Consider the following 12,956-nt stretch of genomic DNA (forward strand, 5'->3'; position numbering starts at 1 on the left):
AAGTTTTCCTTGAACAGCATACATGCCATTTTCAGGTTTATATATTCAGTATAACTATTTAAGTGTTTTAATATTTAAGTAAAATTAACTTCATTCGTGACTGTACTCACATTATAATCTCTTGAGGAGGAAACTTCTCTACCATAAGCTTAAATACACACAATCACGTAAGTTATTAATCATCATAACAATTTTTACTATTAACCCTACTAGAAATAGCAGTTTAATGAGGTTATACATTTTTTTAATTAAAAAAATGAATAATTCTTGGAATATTATTCCAGTTTAAATATTTTTCATCTTGTAGAATATGTATACAATAACTTCACATTTTTTTGGCTATGTTCCTTGCCCTTTGCTTTTGTTTAAACTGCTCACATTCTTACTTTATATACTTATAAACATTTTTGTGTTTTATATCAATAAAATTGTTTTTTTTTTGTTTTTTTTTAAGAAACTGAGATTTTAATGTAGTTTTGTCTAAGATGGTTGGTCACTTTCAAATGGCTTCACTTGTTTAGCTTCTTCCTAAGCAACTAGGTTAATTTTACAGTGTTTGGAATATTTCACGTTTACTTATGAGAACTCGTAATGCATTAAAATTAAGATTTTTTTTTACCATTTCCAACATTTATGTATCTTATTTTAATAAAACAATAAATTATTGCACAAGTATAGGCTAGGAATGATTGATTTTTGAAATAGTTTGAGTAATATAATGAAATAAGCATTATCATTTAGCTTGAATCTGCATGACAACATTATTCATTTCAATTCATAATTGTATAATTGAGTTAAGTTTTATGTTACAGTTTCATTAATATTGACTTCAAAAGTTTGGCTAAGTATACATGATAATTATATCCTTATTTTACCAGTGTTGCATTATATATAGATAAATTTTAGTTTTTCTGACTTTTTCTAGGAATGACAATTCTGATATGACTTTAGATGTAAAAAACACTCCATCAAAATTTAGTCGTGCTGAGTTAGATGGCTTGGTTGAGAGAATTGTTGGGAAACTGGCCAATAAAATATGGCCTGATGTAAGGCAATATTTATTGTTTATTTACTCCTTTAACTCTGTATTTTAAAGTTAAGTACTGTAGTTCTAAACTTTTCTATATGTACAAGTGGAAGAAACAATTTTTTTAATGTTTTCTATGAGTTTATCTTAATGGCTAACACATTTTTCATTTAAGTACACATCTATATTGATTATCTTATTTGATCACTTTCTTAAAATTTTAAATAATAGCACATTTTTTACTATTGTGCTCCTAATGTGATGGGTTTTCATAATAATATTTTACTTTCAAAGCATATTGATATTTAATGTGTTTTATGTTAATGTGTTTTTTGTGATCAATACAATTGTTCATCTGTGTATAGTCATTTAAGTAACATCTGGAAGAAATTTACATTGGTCGCGGGTTTGAATCCCCGTCACAGCCAGGTGGTTAAAGCACTTGACTTGTAATCTGAAGGTTGTGGGTTTGAATCCCTGTCACACCAAACATGCTTGCCCTTTCAGCTGTGGGGATATTACAATGTGACTGTCAATCCCATTATTTGTTGGTAAAAGACTAGCCCAAGAGTTGTTGGTGGGTGGTGATGACCAGCTGCCTTCCCTCTAGTCTTACACTGCTAAATTAGGGAGGGTTAGTGCAGATAGCCCTTGTGTAGCTTTGTGCGAAATTCAAAACAAACCAAACAACTCAGATAGCCTAAAGTGTAGCTTTGTGTTTAACAAGAAGCATTTAACGAGTAAAGTAAGCAAACAGTTTGTACAAGAAGTAAACAGGCAAGAATAAACAAAAATTTTTATAATAAATTCTAAAGGATTACAGATAACTCATGTAGCTTTGCACAAAATTAAAGAAAACAAAACCTAATCATTTTAAGAAAATAATGACAGTAAATTTAGAACTATCTTTCTTTGTTGCTTGTCATGTTAAGTGGACTTTATCTTCTTTGTGTATATGAGCTTAATGTAACTGGCATATAGCACTATGAAACGTTCACATTTACCATAGAAATAATGAAGATAACATTGCACTTTTGGGGCATAGAGACTTGAAAATCAAACTAATCATTAATTCTGATAATTTTTGAGAACTGAAGCATAAAAACTCAGATATATTTGAACCTATTAGCATGATTCGAGATTTTTTTGTAATTAGTTATTGAGGTATGTATGAAGGATTTCAAAATTGTGGCATGTGAGGCTACTTTATTTAATATTTGGCAATGCTATATCACTTTTAAAAAAGTAGTATCAAGGAATTTTACGTCAACCCTAAAGCATTACCACTGTTCAAGAACTTCAGAATTTGTTAACCCTATTCCTTTCTCCCTAACCACATTTTTCAGCCTTGTCATTCCTCACCACTTTTACTACTGGTATTGGCTGCTATTTGCCTCTTTTCTGAAGCATTCTATTTATTTATTGAAGATTTTCATGGGATATCTTCCTTGCTTCCTCACCTCCAATTTGGGGCAGTTGTTTTCTTTGACCCTATCCCTACAAATGTGGCTTCTTTTCTTTTTGGAAGCTCTGGGACGAGACACTGTTTTGTACCAAGTTCACTACCCTTCCATTTCTAACTTTGACTTATAGTTGGTTCTTTTCCTCCACTGGTCTATTTTTTTGGCAGGTGTTACTCCTGTGACTTTAGTGTCAAGTGGGCTATCTGTATTGCTACATCCAGTAATTTGTCTTTATTGGCCATTGCATTCTCCTGTTGTCCTGCATTTAAGAGCTCCTCCATTAGTCATGTATTCTCAATAAAGATTAGAGTTGTTATTTATTTCTTGGTTCTTTTTCCTATATGGTCTTTTATCCAGGAATGTAATACTCATGGTTGATTTTTTTTAATATATTCTTATGCCCATGTTCCTGTTTTCTATAACATATATACCATCTGCTGACAATATAACTATTTCTCACTCTCCAGGGTTTCTACTATTTGCCCATCTTAAGTATTGAAAATGATTGCTCTAGTCTTTTATACCCCACTTGAAAGCCTTAGGCAAATTCTGAATTGCAAAAATTTTCACCAACTTCCTCTCTCTTTCTAGATATTGTGTATAAGCACCCTCATTCAGATATTGTAATCACTTTTTCTCAAATCATTCAGCATGGGTTTCTGTCAACAGGAGTTTTGTGGTTATTCACTATTTGTGCTATGAGTTTGAACACAGTTTTTATGGTTATCTTTTTTTTTATAGTTGTAAACTACTTAACAAAAAAACGTTTACAAAAAAACATGGCAAGTGATTACTTGGTTTTCCTCCTCCTCCTGATATTGCTGTTCATGCTGGGAGATTTGCTAGTTGGTTATGGACAGGATGGCTATGCCTTGTCCCCTACATTTTTTTTGAATTGTGAAACTAGTTTTTCGTGCTAGGAAGAGGTCTGTTAAGATTCTCAGTGGATGGACTCCCTTTTGGATCTGTGGTATTATAGATTGGAATTTGTGATCACTTTAAGCAGAACACAGTTTTCTTGGATTTGTCTTACTCTTACAAGTGTTCTGGATAAATTGGGGATTTTGCTGATGTCAACCTCAGTCAGATTGTCTTCTGTAATTTTTTTAAAATTTCCTTACTGGTTTGTTGTGGGGATTTATTGGGTAGAGATGCTTTGTTAGGAATGATTAATTTGCTATCTTGTGTCCTCAGGGAGTTATGAGAAACTTCTTTTCTCCACTTCATGTTATTTGCTGGAGTTTCATAGATGTTAGAATCCTGAATTGATACAGCCCATTTACTTTCTTCTTTATCATCTTTGGCTTCTCGCCTTTCTGGGCCAGTTTGGGAGCATTAACCTGTAGTGTTTTTTTTTACCCCCTTATTTGGTTCTTAGGTCTTTTTGTTTACATAATTTGGTCTTTTAGTATTCTCGAGAATATTTGGCTTGAGTGGACCAATGAAAATAGCATTGGTTTCTGTACTGTGGTGGAACATGCAGATTAATATGGTTCTTCCTCTTATGCCATTTTTTGAGTTTCTTGTACTGAGGGTGTTATTGCACTGGGGTGGTTTATGTAAGATATGTTTTGAGTGAGATAGTTTACATTACAGAGACATCTTTATTCCACTGATCATCTGGTTGTCAGGGTATCAGTTCTGTCAAACAATTTATCACATTGCTATAATGTGTCCTGTTCATCGGGGTACACAATTTCCTTCAATCTGCTGAACTTCGGGTGAAGATGGTATGATCCTCTTTCCTTCTTCCCACATGGATGCCAGTTTTGATTTGTAGTTGACTTGCTGGAAGTGTGATCCTTTTCCTACTTCCAGATGGTTGTTGATTTCTTGTGGTTGGGTTTTAGATTGTGGTTGTCTTACCAGCTGTATGATCCTCATTCTACCCTCATGTGGATGCCAGTTCCTAGCACCTGGGTTTTGGATGCAGTTGACTTGCTGGGTAGGGTCCATTGTGCCCTAGTTGCTTTACATCTAAAGGCATATCGTTTTAATCTCATCCATGCTGATGTACTCTATGGGATTTATTTTCCAATATTCTGTGGTTTTGGATCCTTATTTTAGCACTGTTCTCTCCCTTTTGGATGTGTTCCTCTCAATTTCTGCATATATCTGTGACACCTCTTTCCACACTGGGCAAAGAGTATATCTGTTACATATGGTCTTCCATGTCTGAACCTCTTTTGTGAGGGTCCACTCTTTTAGGGTGTCCTTCAGATACTTCCTTTCTCTTGCTCTAGTCCCTACCATTATTCAATGTGGAATTATATCTATTTATGTGAATGGAGGTAATATACTGTATAGGAAGTTATAATTTTTGTATAATGAAAATGTATTTTGGATAGTTTTTTTTTATCTCCTCTTACACTTCTCTCTTTTCCTACTTACCAAAACTGGTGCTTCTATTTTTTGCCAAAACTTGGTGATACTTTGTTAGAATTGAATAGAGGGGGTCACATGAGTCAGGAGGGTGTGTCACACACTTGTGTTGGTGGAGGGTTGTTATATGATGATTTGCTTATGAAATGCAGTTGAACCACATTGAGCCTTGGAATAAATGGGAGCTGAAGGACTGTGGCATGTGAAAATAGTTTGCATATAGAAAGCAGCAATAAAAATGAATAACTATTTATATGAGAATAGGTAAGTGTCTATCAGAAATACATTTTCATTATGGGAAAATAACTTGTTTTTTAATTATGGCTAAGATTCAGTATTTGTCTTAATTTGTTATTTTCAGCCAGGCAATAAAAAATCTGTTCTTTAATTTGCATTCAAATAATTCTGTTACAATTTTTTCTCAGGTCCTTTCTTGGGTTGAAGGTTTAGATACCAATAATGATGAATGCAGCAAAGGAAATGGTAAGTTATAATTGTATGCAATATGCTTTTAGTTTCACCTAAATATTTCATGAAACTGGAAATTTAGATATATAATATGGCCTGCTTTTATGATAAAATATTTTATTTGTTCAAAATATTACTTTATTTTGTATGATTTTATATCCTGACCCATTAGCTGAACACTCCTGTAAAATATTTTGTACTGGAGGATAATTGTTTCCCAAGAAGTAAGTGAATGTTGGTTTTTGTTTTGCATAATTTATAACATCACAATCAGAAAAAAACAATTGAATTAAGTATTTGATAGTTAAAATAAAACAAAATTAATAAAACAGTGTTTTTCCTTAACAAGAATTTTAAAAATTGTTTATATAGTGCTGAAAATCCAGTCTCAAGTGTCTCAAATAATTCATCAATTCTAATATTTAGGCTAAGTTAAATATACCTGTTCTATCTCTATATATATATTTTTATTTCTGTTATCTAGAATACATAGGACTGGATGCATGCAACTTACATGACACTGTCTCATAGGTTAAGTTCAGTGAGTTAAAGGGAAAACACTACATACCTTTTGAGGATTTAAATTTAATATCTAACAGTTTGCTGTACTTGTATGTTATTGAAACTCTATCAGTTGTTTTTTTTTTTTTAAGTCCCTATTTCATCTTTCATGTGGTATTAAATTTAACCATGTGACCATAGTTATATTTCTGGACAAAGCTGTATGCAAAGGGAGTATGAAATAAGTGGTTTGTTTTATGGTACTTGTTTTGTGAAGTAATATGCAGGAAAATAAAATATTAGATCATGTATTGTCTTCTCCCTTCTCATAGAAATCATTATTATTATTTTTTTGACCAATTTAGTTTGAATATCTTGTTTTTCTGTGAGACTTTTTTTGTCTGAAGACTTAAGATATTTAATAATCTTCTCAGAAAAATACTGCATAGATCAACAACTGAAATAATTTAAAATGTAACAAATTAATCATGACAATATTGTACAACAAATTTACTTTAAATATATTACAAAATAAATAAACACATTATACACCATAAAACTAAATCTGTGTTTATTTAAAATAGACTAAATTGTATGTCTAACTTGAGAGATTTAGGTTTGTCCTTAACCAATGTCTTCATAATTTTAATATCAAAAAAATTATTGTAAACTTTATAAACAATATATTTAATAAAACTAACTGTGAGAAAAGGAATTGGTTATTAGTTATAAATGTATTTAAAGTTACAAATCATTTGTTTTTAAGATCCACGAAAAGTTAGTTATTGTTAGGAGCATGGGAGGGGGGGTTTCAAAGTGTGCATGTCCCAGTCTTGTAGAGAGTGCCATTCAACATGGTATTATGTATTTGATTTCTGTGTTATCAATGTTTTGTTTTACCTTACACTGCTTATTTTGTGACAGTTCATGTTAGAGAAAATATCAGATATATGGGGATATGGAAAAAAACTTTAGATAGGTATTCATTTAGGAGGTTCTAGAAGCTATACAAATGTGGTATGCAAACTTTTGGATGAACAAAATTATTTTTGTTTTTCTTATGAACATCCCTTTGCACTCTGACTTTAATATCAATATTCTATTAATGCATCTAATTTTATGCATACCTACGATACATAATGTTTACTAAAAGTTTGGCACATTTCATAAATTTACATTTAGTAAGTTCGTAATTATAGTCGATTTGTTTTTCTAGTATAGGAAGGCTGTCCAATCAGCTGATCATGTACTTGTTCAATTAAATAAGTAAAGTATAATTATTCTATGTTCTTGCCTTTGTGCACCTCCAACATCACAAGTCAATGAGTGATAGGAAAAATTATTAAATTTCATAATTAAAATAACATTACAGGGGCTAATTTATTTCAACAAATTTGTTTTAAGCATAGCAAATGGAAATATGTGCACATCACTGCATCAGTACATGAATATTATGTTTTATCAGTTACATGTAATGTAGAAAAAAATACTGTGAATATGTCTGAATCTTGAGAAAAAAAATCAAAATGTTGTTTAATTACTGTAATTAGTATGTAATGGCTATTGTTATGTATCCTTAAAGCATTTCTTCTTTTAACTTTTTTATAGCAGTTTGCATTGCATACAAGAAATACCAGTATTTAGCATTCATAAGCATGTGCTCTTTCAGCATATATTGCAGCATAGTTGCCACTGGCAAAACAATGTTTTGTACACTGGCAGTGTAATTTCTTCAAATGAAGAACTTGTTCATGTAGTAAATCAGTATGAAAAGAAATATTTATTCAATATTGGTAATAAGTTTTACTTATGCTAAACTATTTTGTGATCCTGTGAAGGAAATTGATCATGAGCTGCATTTCACAAGCTACAAACAAGATGGCAGGAGATGCAGCTTACAGTGACAACAGAAGCTAGTCTTTGAAAGTTAATCACAGCAAACATAAAGAAAGTAGAGTTCTAACTGTTAGAAATGATTGAACAGTTTTATTTGAAGTACTTTCAATTTTTTTATATAAGGTGACATGTTTGCCTTCATAGATATTGCGTGGTAGTTTGGGCTGTGTGAAAGTAAGGTTGAATTACAAATAAGTTTGACTTGTAATGTCAAGTATTATAAAATATTGGACAAATTATTCTATTTGTTATGTGCTTTTTCTCTCTTTTAATTTACATGTTTTGTAATTGAAGGGTGAATTAGACTAACCTTTCTACTTCAGTGAACAGAGTACTGAAAATATTTTATAACTTTACCAGAATACTCCTGTTGTTATTTCAAAACGTGAAATATTCCAGACCTTAGCACTGTTGGAATTCAGTGAGTAATCTTATAAAACACTTAGTTATGAATTAACTTTCATGTAGGAATCTGCTTCTGTACATGCTGTGATTATAGTTGTACTAAAAAAAAAATCTTCAGGTTTGTGATATTAGCCAAAACTAGTATATAAATTACAAATAATCACCTTGCACTCTTAGACAGGACTTGTGGAAAAATGTGTTTATGGGATCATGATCCCAGTGCATTATTATTAAAACATGTAGGCTGCATCAAATGATCTGAGTAATTTAGGTATAATATTACTTAAATTTTATCACACATGTTTTCAGTTTAAATAAGTTTGACCACATCATGTATAATATCTCAATTTTCTATTCAGAGAGCTTACATTTATGTTATGATTAGATGGGGCTGCATAGGTGCTCTTTGAAATTATTTTTTTACAGAAACATACCCTCCAAAATATCTGCCACCTGTGATGTCTCCTGTTGACAAGCAGCAGCGTCCTTTTACAGCTCAAACAGGTCGTGACGTTCCTGTGGACCTTTTGGATGGAGTACTGACAGTATCATCGAAAATCTTACAAACTAGAGCAGATCACAAATTCAGGTATAATATTTACTTACTGTCTTTACCATTATTTCTTTTCTTTTTAGTAAACCTTTGTACTAAAAAATCATAAATGTTTATGAAAAAGTGAAAATATAAGAAGGAAGAACTTGGAATGTGTGACTTAGTTTATTAGGCAGCTGCTTTAGTCAACTAAGCCATTGCATCTTGAGCATCATAACTGTCAGTTTTCACTTCAGAATCCAGGTAATTTCACAGTTTATTAAAAGTTTCAAATTTGATGGATTTAATTACAAAAGTTTAAATTTAGTATTTTGTGTATAAAATTAATTTTTTTTAAAGAAATGAACAATAAATCCAGGTTGGATTTAATTTTTTTTAAAACATCATATAGGTTATTAGGCCTGAACACTGATTTTTGATTATTATGTAAGTCCCTTTCATAAAAATTCATAATTACAAGGGAATTTAAAATATTGACTTGTACATATATAAACAAAAGACAGCATAAGCGACAGACAAATAAAATTATGGTATGAACTAAGAGTGCAGACAAGGTAAAATGTACTTCAATAAGAAATGCTTCTGTAGAAATAAGGCCTGTATAGTAAAATTTATATGCTGCTTGTCAGATTTAACCTCTGTTTACTTGTTTCATATGTTAAAGAATTAGGAAAACAAATTAAGAGTAAATATAGATGTTCAAGACCACAATGTTTAATTTCTAAAAGTATTATTCAGTTGTGGGAATGTAGCTGGTCCTAATGAACTAGAATCATAAATATAAAATTAAAATAGATTAAAATAGATTTTTATAACTGAAGCAGAAGGTATAAAATGTAAAACTTTTCTCATGTGGCTTACATTTTAGTCTATAGTGGTTACATACCTCTGCCAACAGTACAGTAAAACCTAAGATATATAGGTTAAAAGTTACAAGTATTGATGCTGCTGATACATGTAGGTAATTGTATTGATCACAATGTTTTACAAAGCTAAATTCAAAATTTTATGAAACTACAATATTATCAATTTATACAACTGAACTTGGTATGAAAACATAGTTAAATTTTAATGTTATGGAAGTTTTCATTTGTTAGTTTCAAAAGGAAATATTTGAACCAGTTGTCAATCACCTCTTGTCTTGTCAGACCTACCCCCTTTTTTTTTCATCACCTCTCTGTGATCCTGAGTTTAATGTAAATAACCTATCACAGTATTGATATTATGAAGGCATAGTCTGATTTTTATAGTCTTTATGTTTTTGGGTCTAAACCAATTTCTGAAAATACCATCCTCTTCTCATTAGCCTTAGGCTATTCAAAGCAAGAAATTAAGATCACATATTGTTTATAAGCAGCACATAATTCCTTAATATTATTTGAACATTAATAAAAAAAAGTAACTCGTAGTAGTAGTGTTGTCTTTCTGTGAAAAGTACTGAGAAGTTATTAGATGCCTGTATTCCTTTCTGCTCTTTGAAAATCACATTAAACGAGAAAATTTTTCTTTCTGTGGATAATTACCTGATTATTATTCACTGCTACATGATCATTTTCTGCACTTCCACTTTTTTATATCATGTAAAAATTTGTGTGTCAAAGTAAGAATAGCAAAGAAAAATTTAAACATAAATTTTTATCTGACTTTTCAATTAACCAGTAAACTTGTGACATTTTATATTTATCTTCTACTGTCCAAGGACAAATTTTGACTTCTTAAAAAAATTGTAGAAATGCTATATATTTGATATGTTATCTAAGTGCAGCTATAATTTTACTGTTGCATATTCAAACTATTATATATTTAAAAAATAATTTATGAAATTTCTTTTATTGTAATGTCTACAACATAGTACAGATTTGGCAATTTTAACTGCCTTTTATCAAACTGCAATTTTTAAAAATTTTCCTATCTTTCAATTTCATTTATCTATCTATATAGATATTAGATGGTACTGAGAGAAGGCTAGAAAAGTATTTCTTTACGTGGAAGATCATTGAAATCATATGGGCTTACCAAGATAAGGCTTCTAGTCATACATTCCATTCAACCATTGCATATTCCAAGTAGCTGAAGAATGAAGTGTTTATTCATGTTATTCCATATGGAGAAATAAAGCTCAGATCACCATATGCAGCACCTATAGATTTTTGTGTGATAAGACTGTTGGAAAGAGTACTGGGAAATCACTGTCTACTACACTAAATGGATTATGTAAAGCAAGCAGGGGAAGAGTGGTGTGATTTAGATGTGACAGCATTAAATGTAGCTTTTTGAAATGAAACTACACTGTAGGGCTATTGGTAAGATACATGGCTTGCAGTGGTGACATGGACTGTCACGACATATGAGGCCCCAGAATTGTTTCAGTGTAACATATTTAACCCTTTGTAGAATGTAACTTGCTGTACTTAACAACAACAATGTTCACATTGGAAATAAATAGCTTTAAAAAATGTGTCACAAATGCATTAAATTATTGAGAAAATTATTATGTTTTATTTGGTATTAAAATCTTATTATAATAGACATCAAAATAGAGTGGGACTTAATGCATGTGGCAGAATATTGTGGTATCTCGTCATGTGTACCAGACTTAAAAAAGTGTTATTTTTTTCACAATTTTAATTTTTAATATATAAACAAATATTTGAAAAATTATTATATTAAAATATTTTTATAGGAATTACACATTGAAAGATTCCACTTAGTAAGCAGTGATGGTTATTGTTTAAAAGTGATTGTGCATTTGTGAATGCTTTGTTTTTAGTCACAAGATACCCATATTTTGAGAATGAATTTCTTAAAATAACACATACCTTCAGAAATATTGTTAAAAAATTTATAACCTCTTTCCTTTTTCTTTTAAAGTTTTAATAGATGAGCATAAAGCATTTTACAGTGGATTCACTGATGGCACAGAACTATTAATAAAAAAGGAAGTTTGAACAGAATGTACTTTAATGAGATTTACTTTAGGTAGTAGTTTTTAAAACTAAATTAACAACAGAGGTTTATCAAAATCTGGTACTGATACTGTATCATTATTTAAATAATAAAATCTATTGGAGTTATATTCACTACTTAGTTGGTAATTAAACATCTCAAGTATATTCTTATCATATTCAGTCCAGATTCAGGAGTCAGCACTAGACCTGGATCAAGTATGGTGACATTTCATAAAGGGTCATCTTCTCGAACTTCACGACCTACATCCAGCAAGACAATATTTGGACCTCCACCATCCCTTTCTCATTTAGCAAGAGCTCCATCAGCTGGTCCACAAAAAAGTAGCATCAGAAGTCGAGAACTTAGCAGGCTCCACATGCAGACTACACTTCCTGAGGTAATGAGCTCTGAAATGAACTATTTTAGTCTCTGGACCATAGAACAAGTTTTAGTTGTCAATTTTACACCTGCATACCAACTTCTAAAATTTAAGTAAAAAAATAATATTTGTTAATATTGCATTTCAAGTATTTTAGGTCAAAAGTATTTTAGAATTGATATCTTGTAAATTTATAAAATAAAAATGTTACACATTTTTTAAAGAATTTTTCTTTGAATCTCATGTGGACTAAGTCATTGTTAATCACCCATAACTTTAAAAATAGCTATAGGTAACATTTAAATATAACTAGGTTGAACATATAATAAGCTATATACACATACCTGTCAAGTACTACAGAATGGCCACAGTGGCTTATTTTGTATTAACTTAGAAAGCTTATGGCTTTTTTACTATTCAGTATGGATTCAATGTTGTACTGAGTTGACCCTTATTTTTTTATTTGGTATAGTATATACTAACATGCAGTTATTTTTAGCACATTACATGGATATGCTGTTGTATCATTGTCTAACAGCTAATGTATCAGTATCTCAACTTTTTACTTCAAAATGACAACTCCTTGCAAAAAGTCATGCAGTCATATTTTGTAAGGCTAAGTTGTAAGTTACCAATAAACATTTATTAGTTTTATCTGTAATTTTTGTAATAATTTATGGCCAGAAGCGGTGACTAGAACTGAGCAATTAGTGTAGTTTGATAACTGATGGGCTTGTTTATTTTATAATACTTTATTTCTACAAATTTTGTTTTCCATGCAACCATTACATTTGATGATTGAATTACTACTGCCAGCTAAACATCACTGCTATGTGGTTACTATGATGTTTTATTGAAAATAAAATGGAGACATTTAACTTTTACTATGAACATTGCAAATAAAGTTAATATTGCCTTTATGTTATAAAAAAA

The 12,956-nt window shown here is 30.7% G+C and overlaps 1 protein-coding gene across 7 annotated transcripts in view; it reads left to right on the forward strand.

Annotated features, from left to right (window-relative positions):
• The window catches only part of LOC143246318 (protein FAM149B1-like), a 52,123-nt gene that overhangs the window by 30,876 nt on the left and 8,291 nt on the right, over positions 1-12,956 (forward strand). For all 7 annotated transcript variants that reach the window (XM_076492847.1, XM_076492849.1, XM_076492848.1 and 4 more), the window contains 4 exons: positions 926-1,046; positions 5,298-5,355; positions 8,569-8,731; positions 11,825-12,041. In XM_076492847.1, the coding sequence (XP_076348962.1) occupies positions 926-1,046; positions 5,298-5,355; positions 8,569-8,731; positions 11,825-12,041 (559 nt within the window). The remainder of the gene's footprint in view (positions 1-925; positions 1,047-5,297; positions 5,356-8,568; positions 8,732-11,824; positions 12,042-12,956) is intronic.

This window comes from Tachypleus tridentatus, chromosome 3 (assembly GCF_004210375.1).
Source record: "Tachypleus tridentatus isolate NWPU-2018 chromosome 3, ASM421037v1, whole genome shotgun sequence".
NCBI classification, from domain to species: domain Eukaryota; kingdom Metazoa; phylum Arthropoda; class Merostomata; order Xiphosura; family Limulidae; genus Tachypleus; species Tachypleus tridentatus.